Below are 21,094 nucleotides of genomic sequence, written 5' to 3' on the forward strand. Positions count from 1 at the left end.
TTTTCAATCTTTTTGGGTCCACAATGCATACACTGCCCAAGAAATTGGTCTGTTGCCTACTCTGTCCCAAAGAATTGTGGGCTTTGGCTCACACGTAGAAACAAGGAAAAGATTTTGTGTGTTGTGGGGTGGGCGGTGGGAGATGACTGGTTGAGGATACTGCTAAAGTGAGCGGGTGCTAGTGGGGCTCTGGCATGGTGCTCCTCTTCCTTTCCCCAGAGCTCTGGAGCAGCATTTGTTCACAAGGCATTAAAGCCAGTGCCACAGTCCCTGGAAGCAGCACATCGCCCATCCCAGGGTGAGCCCTGTGTGCTAGTGGAAAAGAGCAGATGTGTGTGTGTGTGTGTGTGTGGCGGTGGTTGTTGTGATTGTTTGGAAGCAGAAGGGAGGCACTTGCTCCTCCTCTTGGGCCCAGCTGCAATACTCTGCCAATTTTTTTAACATTCTTGACCAAGTGGGGTGTGACCCACTGGGCCCTCCAGGCACCCATCTTGAGCACACATGCCATGGTCTGAGAGACGCCGAGGCTGGAACGTGTTAGCTGTGACCTCACTTGGGCATCATGTGTTGCCTGGTAGTGCAGACTGCGCCTTTCTGATTTTAATCTGTAAATAACAAGGATTGAGGGCTTCCTTGGGCCTACAGCACAGAACATACTGAACTGGCTAGAGTCTGTGGGTACCATTGCCTGAACGGGATGGAACAGAACTAGTTATCTGTGTGTCACAGGCCCCCTCTCTCAATGGAGAATTTCCTCGAGCTCAGATGGTAGGCGGACTAGCCTTTTGAATCAGGAGTGTCTGAGTGCTGTTGCTGTTGTTCTGAGTGGCCCTAAGAAGCAGCATTGCTACTAAGTCTATTAAATGGCAAAAAGAAAAGGAGGACTTGTGGCACCTTAGAGACTAACAAATTTATTTGAGCATAAGCTTTTGTGAGCTATAGCTCATTTCATCGGATGGCAGTAGCCGCTGTTGTGAGCAGTGGAGAGGCGGGGTTTGAACTCCTAGAAACCCCTGATGCTCAAGGACAAAGTTTGTCTAACTATGGGCGAATCTGAGCAACTGTGTTGGGCTTGATCTTGCAAGATGCAGAGTCCTCTAGCCCTGATCCAGTGATGTACACATAGACGTGCTTAACTTAAATATATTCCCATTGCAGATAATGGAACTGCTCATATGCCTGGCTAGTGCATTGCTGAATCTGAGCCAAAATGCTCTGCTCCCCTCTCAGGACTGAGCCCTACATGCACCATGCTCTCCATTCTGGATAGACTCAGCTCTGCTTCATTGTATGTCTAACGCCCTATTCTGCTAATGGCAATTGTCCAGGAATTAGGCTCTGCGTTCCTGGAGCAGGATGTTCTAGCTCCAGTGTTTCTGGGAATGGTCATGTGACCATTGTTTGCAGCATAAATAATAACCATACAGTTTCTACGTAGCCATATACTTATTAGAACTCAGTATAACAAAGCCCAGCTACCTGATGGTTCACTGGCCCCACCTGACTCCCAGGTGCTGCCTTCCAGCTCAGCTCATTTTGAAATGCCCATATTTCAAGAAGCTAAATATGGGGATAGGTCTCCTGTACAAAGGGCACTTGAGGGAAGTGAGTGAGGGAGGAGCATGCTAAAGAACAGGACTCTGCTCTTCGGTCATTCACTGGGAAAGTGCATATGCACTCTTGTATGGTGATCCTTTCACGACACAAGGGGGTCCAGACTGAAAGAACGCTGTTAAAAAACCCAGCTGTCATTTCCATAATTATCTGCCAGTCTCATCCTATCTCCGACTTTGGCTTTGAAAAACACTGGCGTGCACAGCAGTAGTTGCTAGTTGTACTGGGTGCCCAATCATCTGGATTTCAATTCACAACCCCTCTTTATTTGCACATCAGTGTGTCAGGTACTGCCTGGTTACAATGCTCTTTTTCATTACTCTCTCTCTCTCTCTCTATATATATATATATTTAGGGTCATCAGCAGATGAAGGCCTCATTATGACAACTGACTGACTTTTAAAATACTGCGTCAATTACTTCAGGTCTGCGACCTCACACAATGTGTCACAACTAGGTTAAAACATTTTGCCATGCTTCAAAACTAGGCGAGAGCTCATCTAACTCCACAGGGTTTCTTGGGTGTGACTCCCATTAAAGCAACTGTTTCCAGTTCAAATCCCTGAGTGCTGAGCATAAGAACAAGAACACACTCTCCACATTAGTTTAGAAATGAAATTAAAATTGACATCCATGCTAGTTATAAAGCCATGGCTGCTTGCAGAACAGACACCAGATCTTCACTGATTCATGCTGAAGCATGGAAGAACCAGTGCAAATTACTACATTTTGTGGATTAGCCCATAAGGGTGAAATTACCCGTGAATAGGGTAGAACCAGGCTTATGCCCCATTTAAGTCTTGTGTTGGCTCTCTGCACAGGGCTGAATGTTACCTTAAGTGAATAAGCACAAAGCTGGCATCACAACATGGACTTTTCACGTATTTTGCCCACCTTGATTTAGTTTTCATTATTTATGATAATTGATATTCTTCTAGCAAACACATTGTAATACGTGCTGTAAAAATTACATAATCTCAATAATAGACTTCACTGCAGCATCTGCTATTAGCTGTTAGCTGAGTGGTGGAGAGAGAATGCACATTTTTGGCAAACATTAAAAAGTGTGTGGTCTAGTGAATTGCAGATTAGGGAGGTTTGACTGTTATCTTAATTTACAGCCCATATAGTTTATGTTAACTTCTCATACATTTTTAAATATATTAGCAACTTAGTTTGACTCAGATACTTTTATTAGTTATTCACTGTTCCTCCTTGACAAGTTATTACTAACTTCTCCTGCTTGCTGCCTACAGCAAGACCTGAAGCTCTTGCAAGGAAATGAAAATGTCAACAGACTTCTCCGCAGCGCTCGGCTCAAAGCCTAGTTCACCGGTTTTAATTTACTAGGCATTTTGTTAAAGAAACAGTAGTTTCCATGCCCCACTCCAGATCATGCATTGTATTGATCCAAAGGGACAAATAATGTCTGTTTTTCACAAAGGAGCCTGGGCATAGACATGTCAGCTGTTCCCCAGAACTGGCAGATTGGTCAATGCAGAGAGCTGCCAACGAGTCCATTTTCTGGTCAGCACTGAAGTGTTAATACAGACTGTCAAGCAGAAATCTTTAGCTTATTCTGCTCTGCTCCCCTGTCTAGCTGATAACATTTTCACCATGTTGTTTCAAAGGCTACTCCTGCTGCTATACGCAGCTCTGTGATTGAACATGGACTTTTGTTGATACAGAGCTGTTGTGCTTCTCTTTTTTGCTAATTCGTGCTGGAATACTGTTCACAAAGACAAGGAACTAAAACAGCTAGGATATAGCTTACAAAATAGATCAGTGCTTGTAATGACTCCAAAAGACAAGAAGAATGCCAGGTCTTGACCTGGGTGGGTGCTGCAGCATTAACCCAGATCCACAGTAAGGTGCTTCACTAATGATAAAATTTGACCTACTAGTCCGCATGTCACATACTGTATAGCTGTGTGATCAGGCCCATGTGTAATTTCCATTGAGCTGACATAAGTGTATGTATCTCAGTTCAATCCACTATTCACTCTAGTGAGGGTTTGTGTGTGACACTCTCTGACCTCCATGTACAGCTGGGTCAAAAAGATACAGCCCATAGTCTGTGCTAGTAAAATAAATCACAGCAGCTGACAGCTGCTCCTCCACAGCATCCCTCATTTTGCTGAACAAAAGTTTGTTGCACTAAACAAATAACTGAAGCGAGTATGATGTCTTTCTATGCTCCCCTCAATGCATAAGCTTAGCTTGCATTGTTGTTCATACAATTTTTATGTACTTTTTCACATACTTTTAAAAAACCCTCTGAAAGTATTTAAATATTAACATTTGCGGTGTAGTTTACCGTACAAAGGCTTATTTTTGTCAGTGTAGGAAGTTAATTTTAATCTGTGGTGTTGGAACAGGAAGAAACATCAACTTTGTCCAAGTGCAGATTTATCTTGTGTAATTCTTAAGCAGGACTAGTTTCTGAATAAAAAGAAAATGTTTAATGTGTTGGATTGGCACAAAAAGGTTCTAATATGCCTGAGATCAGGTTTTGTTTTTTGTTTATTCGCCCTGTCTGTACTCACTCCTTTATGTCTCATACCTCTATCTCTCTCACTCAAACACACACACACACACACAAACACAGAGAGAGAGAGAGAGAGAGCCCCTTGACATTCATGCCTGTGGCAAATTACTTGCAAATTTTACTCATTGCATAATTCCCTCATTAGCACTGCAACTAGAAGGTGATGACTTTTCCCTCCAGATCATCACACTAATCCAGACTAGTGCTGTAGGACCAGAAAATTTACTGTTCAATGTGAGAGAAGTCAAGGCCCTAGAGGTGGCACTGGGAATTGAACTGTGGTGTTCAAGTGCTGGAGATCACTCAAGAGCCTTAAGTCAGTGAGCCAGGCTAGTGTTTTGCTTTTGCTTGCTGAGCATAAATATTCATATCTCTATTACTTTCAAATAGACTTAAATCAATAAACGCTCTGGATGATGGTCAGTAAGGCAAAAACAGTGTCGGCTTATTAAGTGCACATGTATAGCTTATGCAATAACTGAGAAAGTTGGCTGAACACAAACTGCGCAGCAATATTTACTTTATGCTATTCAAAAACATGGTTTGGTGACTAAAATTAATAGGCCTCATCTGGAGGACAGTATTAGCTTTCTAAGGGCTCTATTCAGTTCTTACTTCTGCCCCACTTCTTTCAGATTTTTGCATACTTCCAACATAGGCAATAGCAGGCCGTCCCATTCACAAAATAAGTCAGTAAAACCAGAATTCCTTTCAGCTTGCTGGATTCAGAACGTATCTCAGGAAATCTGGGGAGTACTCAGTTGGATCAGATCTAGGAAGGGAACTCAGTTGAACCCACAAACAGCTGGTCTTCTCTTCCCATCATGGCTAGCAATGCTCTTATGTGACAACATGAACTGATGCAATCATCCCTCACTTACTCTAAAGCAGCTGTGGCAGTGATCGGAGGGTCAGCTTTTCCAAAGGATGAAATGTCCTCAAACAGTTTCTCCAAAGCATTGGGCAGAAAGAGGCTTTTTTCCCCGTTTCCAAGTTGGATTTTTTGGGGTACAAGTTCCCTCCAGACTCCATGGCCATAGAGGATTTGGTAACGCACACTGATCTTTTCCACAGCCGTTCCCTTCTTGTACAGACATTATGCACATCTTGGCACGTGACAGTCCAAGATGTACTCTTGTTCCATGAGTTTACATAGAATCCACCAGTAGAGGATGTAAAGGCACCAGATTTTCAGACATTAGAAAGGAGAGTGTGAACCTCAGCATTGGGAGGAAATGTTGAAGCAGTTTCTGTCCCTGCCCACTTCCTATGAATTCCAATAGTCCTTCCACTACCCAACTCTTTGCTGGAGGTTGCTTCCTTGCTGCAGAATAACATGGAAGATACACTGAGCATTTCAGTTCTTGATGTTTTGTTATATAGTTTAAAAAGGGATGTCTCATGCCCAGATTTGAGGTTCTCATTCAAGTACAAAACTGTTGGAAAGGGGTTGTATATTTTTGGATGTTCCCTGTGCAGAATACATGCAATCACTGCACCTGTCCTGCCTTGCAACCTGAGGGACCTATAGATACTGTCCAGGTGAATAAGTTTTTTAAAGAAAGCTAAGATAAAGCCATAAAGAATCCTGTAAAAAGGTGATGAAATATTTTATAGACTTAATTGCCATACTATGTTAATTTGTCATGACCAGGTATGCAAAATAAGCACTTAGCTTTCCCAGCCTACCATATACTGTGTTGTTTTGTTCAATCAAAAAGTTTATACCTAATTTGTCCATTTAAAAATTCAATCAGCTAAAGTAAACAGTGACTGTTATAGGGTAAAGTTTACATGCAGCTCTGTGTACTTAATCTATGGGTAACAAAACAGGAAATGTCAGTACCCCATTCCAATTAAGCAAAGGCCAATTTCTCATGGAACATAAATTCTTTACTTTTCTCCCAGAACAATTTATACTGCTGTTTTAAATAGTGGTAAAACATAATGTTTTTAATTTCACACCTCACATAGCACAGTCAAATGCTTCATGACAACATAAACAAAAGTTAGGCAGAGCACTGCAATTGATTTAAAACAATGATTTCCCCACAATGTGTGCTCAAGGTCTGCAGGGGGAATACATAACAAATGTGTTGGCTAAGGCCACAGAAATGAATGTTCCGGTGTTTTAGCTGCTGCTGCCAACCTTAGTCAAGGATGTGTTAATAGTGGATGCATTGATCCAAATCTCATTATTCCCACTACCAATCAAGGAAAGAACTGTGTTATTCTACTCCAGCTCTCTGTTTGGTAGTGTCGTAGGATCGAACAACTTGAGACTGAGAAACAACTCCGTGTTCTTCTTGAGAAAATGCATAACCATCTGAAAAAGTGAGAACAAAGGCACAATGGAATCAGTTAAAGATGATAATCACAGTTAGACATTATTATATTACACTACTGGCGCTGTGGGGAAAGAGCACTTTGGTTTTACCAGCGAATTAGATTTCGGTGAAGTGTCTCCCCTCTTCTGGAACATGGTTCGTGTCACCAATGTGATTAGGACAAGCTGCTGCTAAGTTTTTGGAGTAGCAGCCGTATTAGTCTGTATCCGCAAAAAGAACAGGAGTACTTGTGGCACCTTAGAGACTAACAAATTCCGTTGAAGTGGGCTGTAGCCCACAAAAGCTTATGCTCAAATAAATTTGTTAGTCTCTAAGGTGCCACAAGTACTCCTGTTCTTTTTGCTAAGTTTTTGTCACTCTTCCTTCCTCTCTAGAGCAGCCCATGCTAACCAGGTGGTAACTCTTTTTTTATGACAACCTAACTAATAATCTACAGCTGTACAATGGGGCAAATGATACTGACCTCTTTTGTATGAAAAGCATTATGTCAGAGCTAGATATTAATTACTACTGAGAACAAGACAATGGGTTGATTTCTTGTGGAGAATCTGTAAAGACGTCACAGAAACAGAATTCTCTGGTAAGTACAAATTTGCTTTTCTGCTCAAGTCTCTCATTGTCTGTAGTATCATACCTAGCAGAACTTGAGAAACCCAGACTATGTGAGATGCTAAATCTGAGAGGAGACTATGATTAAGATTACAATTTTTTCATGGAGGTTGTGCAAGTCACAGAATCTGTAACACGATGCAGTGGCCGGAAGGTGCGGGGTACCCCCCCGCCTGGAGGGGGCCCCCCAGAACTACTGGCTGCCGTGGGCCCTCCAGAGGTCCCAGCCACCATGGGCTGCAGGGGTACCCCAGAGCTCCAAGTAGCTGCGGGCAGTGAGGGCCCCTGGAGCTGAAGCTCCCATGGGCGGTGGGGGCCCCCAGAGCTTGAAGTGGCCCCCGCAGCTGCTGAGCCGCTGCAGGCAATGTGGGGACCCTGCAGCTGAGCTCCCCATTTTGTCATGGATATTTTTAGTAAAAGTCACGGACTGGTCACAGGCGTCCATGAATTTTTCTTTATTGTCCGTGATTTTTACTAAAAATTTCTGTGACAAAATCCTAGCCTTAACTCTGATTAGTGTATCCAGAGGACTGCACCCACTACATTACAGCCAGCTGCAACATCTGAAGATGCTCCTTCATCTACCCTAGCGAAATGAGTGATTGTGTATATATACACAGGTGACAGCCTGGCAAACCTTATTGATTTTTCTCAGTCAAGAGGTTAATGTGTCCTGAGAGGAGCAAGCTTTAATATTCTGGGGTAAGTCTCCGAGACGCATATCCTTTTGGCTAGCACAGAATGGGAATCCTGACAAACACGTTTTGATTTTTTTTTAAACTCTCTAGTTCTGCCGAGAAAGAACTTCAGGTCTCTGACAATACCCAGGGGATGCCAAATTATTGATATAGTAAAAGGGAAGGCTCAAGAACTGACTCCTGTGAAACTTGGAACTATTGTAAAACGAGGCTTGTTCCTGTGGAATATTAGGAATGAGAATCTGCAGCACAGGGCAACAATGTCCTTGACACCTAGTCAGCCCTGAGGCCAGGTGGGGGAGGCTCCAGCTGTGAGCCTCAGACTCTGGCTGTCAATGCCCCATAATGCCCCACTTCGGTCAGTGCAAGTGCTCCTGGTGAGGACGTGCACCACCGGTGGAAGGAGGGTACACAAACAGCTGATGTAATTACTACAGTGGCTGTAGGTCAACCTAACTTAAGTCAACCTTATTTTGTAGTATAAACAAGCCCTAAGTAGCCTCCATTTCTTCTTCGAGTGATGGTCCCCAAATGTATTCCACATGTGGGTGACTGGCAATGGTATTCTGATTGGAGGAGGGTGTGAGGAAGCTGGTAGCAGAGATGCTTGTAGAACGGCCGTCATAGAATATCAGGATTGAAAGGGACCTCAGGAGGTCATCTAGTCCAACCCCCTGCTCAAAGCAGGACCAATCCCCAACTAAATCATCCCAGCCACGGCTTTGTCAAGCCTGACCTTAAAAACCTCAAAGGAAGGAGATTTCACCAACTCCCTAGATAACCCATTCCAGTGCTTCACTACCCTCCTAGTGAAAAAGTTTTTCCTAATATCCAACCTAAACCTCCCCCACTGCAACTTGACACCATTACTCCTCATTCTGTCATCTGCTACCACTAAGAACAGTCTAGATCCATCCTCTTTGGAACCCCCTTTCAGGTAGTTGAAAGCAGCTGCCAAATCCCCCCTCATTCTTCTCTTCCACAGACTAAACAATCCCAGTTCCCTCAGCCTCTCCTCATAAGTCATGTGTTCCAGTCCCCTAATAATTTTTGTTGCCCTCCGCTGGACATTTTCCAATTTTTCCACATTCTTCTTGTACTGTGAGGCCCAAACTGGACACAGTACTCCAGATGAGGCCTCACCAATGTCGAGTAGAGGGGAACGATCATGTCCCTTGATCTGCTGGCAATGCCCCTACTTATACAGCCCAAAATGCCATTGGCCTTCTTGGCAACAAGAGCACACTGTTGACTCATATCCAGCTTCTCATCCACTGTAACCTCTAGGTCCTTTTTTGCAGAACTGCTGCCTAGCCATTTGGTCCCTAGTCTGTAGCGGTGCATGGGATTCTTCTGTCCTAAGTGCAGGACTCTGCACTTGTGCTTGTTGAACCTCATAAGATTTCTTTTGGCCCAATCCTCTAATTTGTCTAGATCCCTCTGTATCCTGTCCCTACCCTCCAGCGTATCTACCTCTCCTCCTCAAGCAGGTGCGGCTTGAGTTAGAGCAGAGTGTGTCACGAACGTGTGGAAAGAGCTGCAAGTTGCTGCCCTGCAAATGTCCTGTAGCGGAATGTCCAATAAGGATATTGTGGAGACAGCTTGGGTTTGCATTGAGTGAGAGGTAATACCCCCATGCTAAGTTCCCTGTAAGCTGCGTGGCCATGCAGCAGCCTGTTTAGTCCTGCGCAGGTGCTCAGGGAACCCGCCTGGGCGCCTGCCAGGGTGCCCCTCCCCCAGCCCCAATGGTGATGCGGCCCGGATCTGCACCTTAGTCTGGGATGCTTGGACATGCCGGAGCAGCACAGCCCAGCCCCAGGTGTGGCTGGAGCAACCCGGTCTGGCCCCAGGCGCAGCTGGGGCGGCCCTCCCCCGGCCCAGACTGGCTGCGGATGGGGCAGAGGCACCTATCCTGCAGCTCCAGCCCCAAAGATGCCATGGCTGTGGGGAGAGAGAGCTGCAGGGAGTCCTCTCTCCCTACTGTAGACCCGGAGCACCCTCCTGTACCTGAAACCCCTCATCCCCGGCCCCACCCCAGAGCCCACACCCCAGCCAGAGCCCTCACACCCCTGCACCAAAATCCTCTGCCCCAGCCCTGAGCCCCTCATCCCCGGCCCTACCCCAGAGTCTGCACCCCCAGCCGGAGCCCTCACACCCCTGCACCCCAACCCTGTGCCCCAGCCCTGAACCCCCCCCAAACTCCAAACCCCTCGGCCCCACCCCCACCACATGAATTTTGTTATGTGCACCGATATGAAGGTGATGTGTGACACAAAGAAGGTGGGAACTTTCGTGGGAACAGTCATGGGGGAGTCCATGTGATCCATGTTTGGTTGGTAGGTGGAGTGGATCCAAGCTTGGAGACACCACAAGTGAAGTCTAGCCAATGGCGTCACGCAGGTGCATGTAGCCATTTGGCCTAATAGAGACAGACAACAGCACACCACAGTTCATTGCCTGCTCCACCAGGAACTTTTTTAGTTAGAGCTCTTGGGCCTTTCTAGTTTTGAGAAAGAAGGATTGACAGATACTGTATTTTGCAGAGAGACGTGCCTCACTCAGACAGTACAGGGACCATGGATGCTCATCTCTGATGGAGAAGGAGCAAGGGCAGGAGATGCAATTCTTGAACTCTGGGACTCTGGGCGTAGCCCCAGGGCCAGGGAGGATTTCCCTTGACTGTGGGGACACACACACGACTATTCTATACTAATTATATACTATACTAACTATAACTACTACGCTAAGATATACAACTATTTACAAAGATTTTACTTTACAGGTTATGCATGGATTGAAGAAGGACATGATTCTGACTCAGGCCATATGGCAGTAAAAAGGAACTGGAGAGGCATCAACCGCACTGCTTCTTATACCCTCAGTCAGGAATATGAGGGAGGCTACTGCGCATGTACGGGTCAACAGACATGGTTCTGAAGAGGTTTCCGGACCCAGATGCATGGCATGCATGCACATCCACATGTGGAATCCACATAAGGACCATCACTTGAAGAAGAACTTAATAGTCATACTCTAAGGAACAATGGGAGAAGGAGTTCTAAGTACTGTAATATGACCTGAAAGTTGATGGGCACTTGGACTTGAGGAGGGTCCCGTTTAACTTTCTCAGAGAGCCTGAAAACTCTCAGGGAGTCCTGTTCCTAAATCAGGCCTTGAAGTGAAACTTGGCTGGAGCACAGTGTAGAATGGCCCCTGTGATAGATGACCAGGTGCTACTGGCATATCTGTTGAGAAGGAAAATAGCCTCATTGTGCTGGGGAGAAAATTCTTTTCATTGTGAGGATCCTTAAGAGCTTGATTCAGTGACTTGCTGGAGAGCTTCTTGTCAATGTGAGCTGCTTGGAAGCAGGAGACGGAAGCTGGTGGGAATAGTGGAGTTTGGAATGGGGGAAGAAAAGCTCATCCCCTGAATTAGCCTCTTTAAGGGCCATCTCAACAATTAAATGAGTTCAGGGTTGAGACTGGATGCTCAAGGTTCCTGGATCTCATAAGAACAGCCATGCTGGGAAAGATCAATGGTCCATCTAGCCCTGTATCCTCTCTCTGCCAATGGCCAATGCTAGATGCTTCTGAGGGAATGAACAGATCAGGGCAATTCTGAGTGATCCACGTGTCATCCAGTCCTGGCTTCTGGCAGCTAGAGTTTATGGATGGCCCAAGCAGGCGGCTACATCCCTGACCATTCTGGCCAATAGCCATTGATGGACCTGTCCTCCCTGACCCTATATAATTCTTTTTTTTTTAACCCTATTATACTTTTGGCTTCATGACAACAAGTTCCACAGGTCTACTGTGCATTGTGTGAAAAAGTACTTCCTCTCGTTTGTTTTAAACCTGCTGACTATTAATTTCATCAGGTGCCCCCTATTTTTTGTGTGAAGGCAGAAATAACACTTCCCTATACAGTTTCTCCACACCAGTCCTGATTTTATAGATTTCTGTCATATCTCACCTTTGTCATCTCTTTTCTAAGATGAACAGTCCCAGTCTTTTTAATCTCTCTTCATATGGAAGCTGTTCCAGACCCTTAATCATTTTTGTTGCCCTTCTTTAAACCTTTTCCAGGTCCACTATATCCTTTTTGAGATGGGGTGACCAGACGCTAGCAGACATTTATTCCAGAACTTGTTTTTTTTAAATTTGCATTACGTTTGAGAATAGACCTCTTCCCACTGGGGTACTTCCAGGATCCTGTGCAACTCAGATCCAATATGATAACATGGCTCACTGTGTTTTAACATAAGCACGGTTACATGCTAATGACATGGTATACAGAAATACAGGGTGGACTTCCCTGTCTGTAACTGAAGGTGCACAGACTAATTTACAAAGTTTAAGACATATTTTAGCAAAGAACACATTCACATTGGATGCTAGCAAGGAAAGAAGATTTACGAAACATTCTTACAAGGGAGAATTCATACTTGCAAACAAATGCATTAAGTGTGCTTGTTCTATTCTAAGGGCCAGAATTCTGCAATCTTTAGGCAACAATCTCAACAAAAGTCAGCTTGGATAAAGACTGCAAGATTGGCCTTAAATAACTGAAGGCAACAGGTCATATGCTGCCCCAAATTAGGGCAGCTTTGCATTGTGCCCTGGAGCTATCTTCACTGACTGCAGGATTACCCCATACAGCAAGATCCTCAGGTGGTATCCAGCTGCCATAGCTACTACCAAGCCCCTTCACACCCCAGGCAATTACCCACAGACAATTATCTGTCATTATCCTAGGACTATTTAAATGACATTGAACAGAGCTTCTAGTTACTTTTCAATACTTGACTTTTTAAGATGCATTTTAATACTGGAACCAATGGCAACAAAGTCCTATCTTGCTGCAAAGTCAGACAAATTACAACAAAAGAGATGCCTGGTGAAACCGTTTCATGCAAACTGGTTAATGACTGTGGGACATACCTTGCCTTGGGAACTCCTTTTATTGTGTTTAAGAGAATCAAGGTTTGTAGGGCCCTTGATCCACATAGGGATCACTCTTTGGCATGTCCTTTCTGTGGGCAGATCACGGGCAGGGCATGTCCCCCAGTGTTGCTGATACAAACATATTGGTGACATCTACATTACTTTTGTCTACATTACACTTTTGGTATGAGTAGCTAGAGGCCACAGTGAGAAGCAGGCTTCATTCATGCTGTGGTGTGTAGCTACATGTCAGTGAAAAGTTCTGGCAGCAGGAGGCAGAGGGGAAAGGCTGAGCTGTGTCACAGATCCTGGGCTCCAGCCTGAGCCTGAATGTCCCTATTCTACTGGCGCTACATTGATGACATCTTCATCATCTGGACCCATGGAAAAGAAGCCCTTAAGGAATTCCACCATGATTTCAACAATTTCCATCCCACCATCAACCTCAGCCTGGACCAGTCCACACAAGAGATCCACTTCCTGGACACTACGATGCTAATGAGCGAGCGTCACATAAACACCACCCTATATCAGAAACCTACTGACCGCTATTCCTACCTACATGCCTCCAGCTTTCATCCAGACCACACCACACGATCCATTGTCTACAGCCAAGCTCTACAATACAACCGTATTTGCTCCAACCCCTCAGACAGAGACAAACACCTACAAGATCTCTATCAAGCATTCTTACAACTACAATACCCACCTGCTGAAATGAAGAAACAGATTGACAGAGCCAGAAGAGTACCCAGAAGTTACCTACTACAGGACAGGCCCAACAAAGAAAATAACAGAACGCCACTAGCCATCACCTTCAGCCCCCAACTAAAACCTCTCCAACGCATCATCAAGGATCTACAACCTATCCTGAAGGATGACCCATCACTCTCACAGATCTTGGGAGACAGGGCAGTCCTTGCTTACAAACAGCCCCCCAGCCTGAAGCAAATACTCACCAGCAACCACACACCACACAACAGAACCACTAATCCAGGAACCTATCCTTGCAACAAAGCCCGTTGCCAACTGTGTCCACATATCTATTCAGGGGACACCATCATAGGGCCTAATCACATCAGCCACACTATCAGAGGCTTGTTCACCTGCCCATCTACCAATGTGATATATGCCATCATGTGCCAACAATGCCCCTCTGCCATGTACATTGGTCAAACTGGACAGTCTCTACGTAAAAGAATAAATGGACACAAATCAGACGTCAAGGATTATAACGTTCAAAACCCAGTCGGAGAACACTTCAATCTCTTTGGTCACTCGATTACAGACCTAAAAGTTGCAATTCTTCAACAAAAAAACTTCAAAAACAGACTCCAACGAGAGACTGCTGAATTGGAATTAATTTGCAAACTGGATACAATTAACTTAGGCTTGAATAGAGACTGGGAGTGGATGGGTCATTACACAAAGTAAAACTATTTCCCCATGTTTATTCCCCATCCCCCACTGTTCCTCAGATGTTCTTGTCAACTGCTGGAAATGGCCCACCTTGATTATCACTACAAAAGGTTTTTCCCCCCCACTCTCCTGCTGGTAATAGGTCACCTTAATGACAGGTTTCAGAGTAGCAGCCGTGTTAGTCTGTATTCGCAAAAAGAAAAGGAGTACTTGTGGCACCTTAGAGACTAACAAATTTATTTGAGCATAAGCTTTCGTGAGCTACAGTTCACTTCATTGGATGCATTTGGTGGAAAATACAGTGGGGAGATTTATATGCACATACAGAGAACATGAAACAATGGGTTTTATCATACACACTGTAAAGAGAGTGATCACTTAAGATGAGCTATTACCAGCAGGAAGTGGAGGGGGAGGAGGAAAACCTTTTATGGTGATAATTAAGATGGGCCATTTCCAGCAGTTAACAAGAACGTCTGAGGAACAGTGCGGGGTGGGGTGGGGTGGGGAGAAATAACATGGGGAAATAGTTTTACTTTGTGTAATGACCCATCCACTCCCAGTCTCTATTCAAGCCTAAGTTAATTGTATCCAGTTTGCAAATTAATTCCAATTCAGCAGTCTCTCGTTGGAGTCTGTTTTTGAAGTTTTTTTGTTGAAGGATAGCCACTCTCAGGTTTGTAATCGAGTGACCGGAGAGATTGAAGTGTTCTCCAACTGGTTTTTGAATGTTATAATTCTTGACATCTGATTTGTGTCCATTCATTCTTTTACGTAGAGACTGTCCAGTTTGACCAATGTACATGGCAGAGGGGCATTGCTGGAACATGATGGCATATATCACATTGGTAGATGCCCAGGTGAATGAGCCTCTGATAATGTGGCTGATGTGATTAGGCCCTATGATGGTGTCCCCTGAATAGATATGTGGACAGAGTTGGCAAAGGGCTTTGTTGCAAGGATAGGTTCCTGGATTAGTGGTTCTGTTGTGTGGTTGCTGGTGAGTATTTGCTTCAGTTTGGGGGGCTGTCTGTAAGCAAGGACTGCCCTGTCTCCCAAGATCTGTGCGAGTGATGGGTCGTCCTTCAGGATAAGTTGTAGATCCTTGATGATGCGTTGGAGAGGTTTTAGTTGGGGGCTGAAGGTGATGGCTAGTGGCGTTCTGTTATTTTCTTTGTTGGGCCTGTCCTGTAGTGGGTGACTTCTGGGTACTCTTCTGGCTCTGTCAATCCGTTTCTTCACTTCAGTAGGTGGATATTGTAGTTGTACGAATGCATGATAGAGATGTTGTAGGTGTTTGTCTCTGTCTGAGGGGTTGGAGCAAATGCGGTTATATCGTAGAACTTGGCTGTAGACAATGGATCGTGTGGTGTGGTCTGGATGAAAGCTGGAGGCATGTAGGTAGGAATAGCGGTCAGTAGGTTTCTGATATAGGGTGGTGTTTATGTGACCCTCGCTTATTAGCACCGTAGTCTCCAGGAAGTGGATCTCTTGTGTGGACTGGTCCAGGCTGAGGTTGATGGTGGGATGGAAAGTGTTGAAATCATGATGGAATTCCTCAAGGGCTTCTTTTCCATGGGTCCAGATGATGAAGATGTCATCAATGTAACACAAGTAGAGTTGGGGCATTAGGGGACGAGAGCTGAGGAAGCGTTGTTCTTAGTCAGCCATAAAAATGTTGGCATACTGTGGAGCATGCGGGTACCCATCGCAGTGCCGCTGATTTGAAGGTAAACATTGTCCCCAAATGTGAAATAGTTATGGGTGAGGACAAAGTCACAAAGTTCAGCCACCAGATTAGCCGTGACATTATCGGCTGTTCCTGACGGCTTGTAGTCCATCTTTGTGTGGAATGTTGGTGTAGAGGGCTTCTACATCCATAGTGGCTAGGATGGTGTTTTTAGGAAGATCACCGACTGATTGTAGTTTCCTCAGGAAGTCACCTTAAGTGATCACTCTCGTTACAGTGTGTATGGTAACACCCATTGTTTCATGTTCTCTACGTATATAAATCTCCCCACTGTATTTTCCACTGAATGCATCCGATGAAGTGAGCTGTAGCTCATGAAATCTTATGCTCAAATAAATTTGTTAATCTCTAAGGAGCCAGAAGTCCTCCTTTTCTTACCGCAGTTAAACAGTCCGATAGCCTGATAGCCCGAGTCAGCTGACATGGGCCAGCTGCGGGTGTTTAATTGCAGTGTAGATATACCCTAGGAGGAGGCATCGATTGGGTGAATGGAGAGCCATGCAGGGTATGTACACACGCACACTCTTCAGGCATGTCTTTACTCACCTAACCCGTGCCGCATCAGCTGCACTGCTATTTATACCTGTGCTGGGGGGAAGTGAGGGGCTACATGGATATGCACATCTCGGAAAGAAGTGGGCAATGAAGATGCACTTATTCTCTCCACTCAGCCTGGGCTCAACATTTGACAGTTTATTTTACTTTTACTGTTGTTCTCAATAAGAGATGGTTATTTCACACTATGCAGTTCTTTAATCAACTCATTAAAGCTGTTCAGGCAGCTAATTATGCATCTAGCAGAATCAGAATGTGATGAAATGCTGTTGATTCTCCTAGACCTGGCTAACTGGGTCTTTCCACTATTTCCAGACACCACCCAAAACAATAAACGTTTCCATGGCCCGGTTACAATGGGACCTTTCGAAAGTCTGAACTTCTCCCAGCTTCGGCTTTTAAAACCACACCTCTCATTCTGCACTGGGAACAAAGCCCCCATTGTTCAGATCTTTTCCAGCAGTCCTAGCAGAGAGAGTGCTTCTTTGGAATTTTCAGTGAAGAATCTAGTCGCTACTGTTTCAGAAGTAAGACCCATCGTAGTCCGCATTCTGAGACTTTCAATTATTTGAGACTTTAAGTCAGGAGGATTTTAAAATATCTGATGGCTTGGTTCATTTGCTAGGAAGAGGGGGTCACATTCTAATCAAATATAAGGTTTCACAGATTCCGGATATTATCAGGCTACCTATTGAATTTTAAACGCATCTTGTTTGTTAGCTTTCACGTTCTGCTGTGAGGAGATCAGAATCTTGTCTCCCATTACTAGGTTTCTAGTTTAACAGTACCTTTTTCAGTATACTCAGCTGATTATTTTGTTCTATACAATGCTGTATTAGAGACATAAAGAACCATAGTCCACATATAGGTCCCAAACCTGTACACCTGGATGTAGGGGTCCACCCACACACTGCAGCTTGCAGAATCAGAGCCTGAGGACGTCCTGAACAATCTGTTTATTTCAGGAAATCCGTTACGGAAGTTCATGCATTGTTAGGTATTTAAGGGATTTTCTTTAGCGATCATCTCTCCTCATGCTCTCTTATTTGACAGTTGAGCTCAGGTCCATTGGGAAAGGACTTTTGTGCTGAGAGTTCATGGATTTGTTTGGCTCATGACTGGGGGCAGAGCAGCTCTCAGCGGAAACTTATCAACTCTGGAACTTCTTTCCATGCCTTGGGGCGACATACCCCAATAGCACAGACCTTCAGAGAATAGTGTCTCCAATTACTATTAAACACCAGTAATGTCTTGTCAATGGACAAACTTCACACAACTCTTTGAGTTTGTCAACACTGGGAAAGTAAGCAGTGTCTATATCATGTTAACTAGTGCATTTTAATTAACACATACTAAAAGACCCCTCATTTTCCCAGTTTTGAGAAATGATATTTTAAAAAGGACCCAAGGGGAAAAAATATGACGAACGTTCTCTAGAAACCAAAGTATTCACATTCAGGAAGCTTGGGACCAGATCTAACATCATTAAGCCAAACTTTCTCTTGCTATTCCTTTTCTTTTTAAGTAAATTTCGAAAGATCCCAACATCTTCATATTCAACAAATATCACTACAGCTATATTTGCTGTATGGAATTTGGCCAGAAAAAGTACTGAAGCCTTGATACCCAAAGAAAGAAGGTAATGGATTAATAATAATAAAAAAATCCCATGAAGTAACCTGATGGTTTTTCAGATCAACATGCATCCAGAGGAAAGTAGCAAGAAGGCAGCCTCTTTTAGGACACAATAAATGTCAGGACTAGAGCCTTCAGCATGAACACATTATTGTTATTTCTTATTCTCCAACCCCTATGCTGTGACACCAACTTGAAATGACAGGTGCTGTTTCTCTATTGATTAACAAGGTGTAAAATGTACTCTCTGTGTTGAGACTTACTCAATGCAGTTACCTTACACTGTCAAAGGAAGGGGTGATTTCCTCTGCCAGCATAGGAAATCTGGGCCAAATTCTATAATCTCTAGTCAGGCACAGCTCCTCTGGATTTCAGCGGGAGTTCTGCGGAGGGAAGGATTAAGGAGCGCAGGATTCAGCCTGCTGTTTTTAAATACGCAATAGGTCAAATGACAGCCCAGTGCTGACTGGAGGCAGACGAGGAGTGTTTTGAATTATGTCAGCCACTATACTTGTGGGATCATATGGAATAATCCAGGTGGCATCCAGGGGCTGAGGGGACATTGTTCAGTGGATTCCCGGAGCACGTGGGGAATGCCATCTTGGTAACACTGCTCTCCTTTTTGTCTCTAGAAACCTTTTTTGTGGGGATTCTGAGGGAGTTGGGGATCCGGGCTGGGGAGGGGAGTAGCTTGGAATTGGGGAGGAGAGTTGCTTTTTGCAGCTGTGGGGCCTCCATCTGTTCTTGGGTAACTGGCCAGGAGAGAAGTCCTCCACACTGTTGTCAAAGCAACAAGAGAGCAGTCCTATCATGGGGTCAGAAGAGGGCCAGAGGAGGCGGGGGCCAGAGGTGGAGGTTCAGGAGCTACAAGGCAAAAGCTCTGTTACCAACAGATTCCCTGGTATCCATGAGTTTTAGGAGCCAAACTACTCTTCCTTCCATGGAAAGGCAAATCCCCCTACACACACTTGAAGGAATGATGATAAGCAACATCTGTGAGAGGAACCTTGCAGCATTTCCTGCTCTCTCTCAGAGCTATTCCCAATTGTGGGCCAATCTCCCCTCTTAATTAGGGGGACTTGATGCTTTTCCTATTACTGGGATTTTAGAAAGCAGATGGGAATGGGAAATCTATTTGCAGATGTTATGCTGAGCTAACCAGCACTGATTTCATACAGGTGTCTCAGACAGGAACTGCACCAGCTCCTAGAGGCTAATGCCGTAATCACTGTACCATCTACTCATTTCCACTAAAACTTTTTGGGCTGCAGAAATGTTCAGCATGTAAGCTTGACAAAAGGTACAAAGCTCTTCTACTAAAAGCCACAGGATAATGAAATTCTAACTGGCATTGGCATCAAAATCTGAAGCTCAGTGGAAAATCTTTGTTCATTTTCATAAATCTTTTAGAAAGCCACGCCAGTCAGAAAAGAATGATGTGAACCTTGAGAGCCCAGTTAAACTATAGAACATTTCTGGCATTTCATCTGACACTCTCAATTCATGAACACAAAACCATGGCCATAAACAAATTAAAATGGCTGTTAGGGGCTAAAACTTCCAAGCTTCCTCCCCCCATTAGAAGTCGCCTAAAATCCATTGTTTGTGTGTATGTTGTCCTAGAACTAATGTCATTCCCATGTGCTTTGAGATCAAAGGTTTTTAATGCAATTTTATAGCAGCAAATCTTGGAACAGTTTTTGCCCCCCTCCTCCCCAAGTTTCAATATTGATTCTGGGTTATTTTATGATGTCTGATGGGAAACTGCCCTTATTCTCCCCCTCCCATTAACAGGGCAATGGGTTTGTTTCAGCCTTGTCAACCAGAACAAAATTAATGATCTTTGCTGTGTTAAATGCAAGCGTCCTGGCCTGAACTGAAGTCACATGATCAAGTTTTGGGATAGGCTGAACTCTTTGGGTGGGAACTTGGAAGCTCAGTGGAATCACAATGGCTCTAGAGAGCCAGAGGGTGTGATTCAAAATACATATTTACTATGACAAAACTACTGCCTTAGCCACCAGCTGCTTCTTTTGACACTTTTAAATATTTATACAACATTTGTTCAATTTAGATCCGTGAAACCAACACATATGTTCATATGGCCCTGCACATATAGCAGCTGTGCAATGTTTGAAAACAATGTTTGACAAGGGATGACAGAAGTTTTAGAGAATCATGGATCTGCCATAAAAGCCTCTTTTAGTCTTAACAACTTCACAATGAAAATTTACATTCATGTGAAAAACAGACATGCGATTGGAACTTGTCCTATCTGGACTGACTCATTTTACACTTAATCATTTGTATTTATGGGGAGCCAGTTAACTGAATCAAAGTTTATTTTGATATCTTATTCTTGTTTCCCAAAGCTTATCAGCCTATTAAAAACACAAAGATGCATTCTACAAATTGTGAGCATGTGGTTCAGATCTAACGGGTAACACAAGCATGCTGGTTTTCTGCACTGTCTGCAGGTTGGTTCGTAGGTTTTTCTAGCAGGTTTCCCTGATTCTTTTTTACAGGATTGTTCTGCCAGTCATCTCCTCTGGAATTGCTTCAAAGTGTCTCCATAGGTGCATGAAAGAGAGAGCTAAAACCAGCACCCTTTACCTCTGGACACAAAGGAACAAATCCTGGAAGCAGTGCACAGCCAAACTGAGCTTTTCTGTGGGGGTGAAGGAGAAATTGAATCCCTTCTTTCCAGACTTCACAATGGTAGTGGAGCTGGTCTGCAGAAGTTACTGCACCCTCAAGGATGCTCTAGCCCCTGCAGCCAGTGCACTCTCCCCTCTTTGGAGGAGAATGACCCAGTGGATCTGAACAGTCATGGATCTACCAGCCTTGTTCCTGTCCTGCCCTGAATCCCTCCTGAGGATCTGCAGGGGATCTCTGCATCCCATGTACGGGATTCTTAAATCCTACCCTATTTCTGCAGCAGAAACACACCAGTTCTTCTAGGTCAGGGTCCTCT

General features: G+C 44.4%; 1 protein-coding gene across 3 annotated transcripts in view; it reads right to left on the reverse strand.

The window, feature by feature from the left end:
• Positions 1 to 6,094: 6,094 nt before the first annotated feature.
• ATP8A2 (ATPase phospholipid transporting 8A2) overlaps positions 6,095 to 21,094 on the reverse strand; it is a 663,533-nt gene continuing 648,533 nt past the window's right edge. For all 3 annotated transcript variants that reach the window (XM_038388027.2, XM_043504314.1, XM_038388029.2), the window contains one exon: positions 6,095 to 6,488. In XM_038388027.2, coding sequence (XP_038243955.1) covers positions 6,391 to 6,488 — 98 coding nt within the window. In that variant the 3' untranslated portion in view covers positions 6,095 to 6,390. The remainder of the gene's footprint in view (positions 6,489 to 21,094) is intronic.

The sequence above is a fragment of the Dermochelys coriacea genome, chromosome 1, assembly GCF_009764565.3.
Source record: "Dermochelys coriacea isolate rDerCor1 chromosome 1, rDerCor1.pri.v4, whole genome shotgun sequence".
NCBI lineage: Eukaryota > Metazoa > Chordata > Testudines > Dermochelyidae > Dermochelys > Dermochelys coriacea.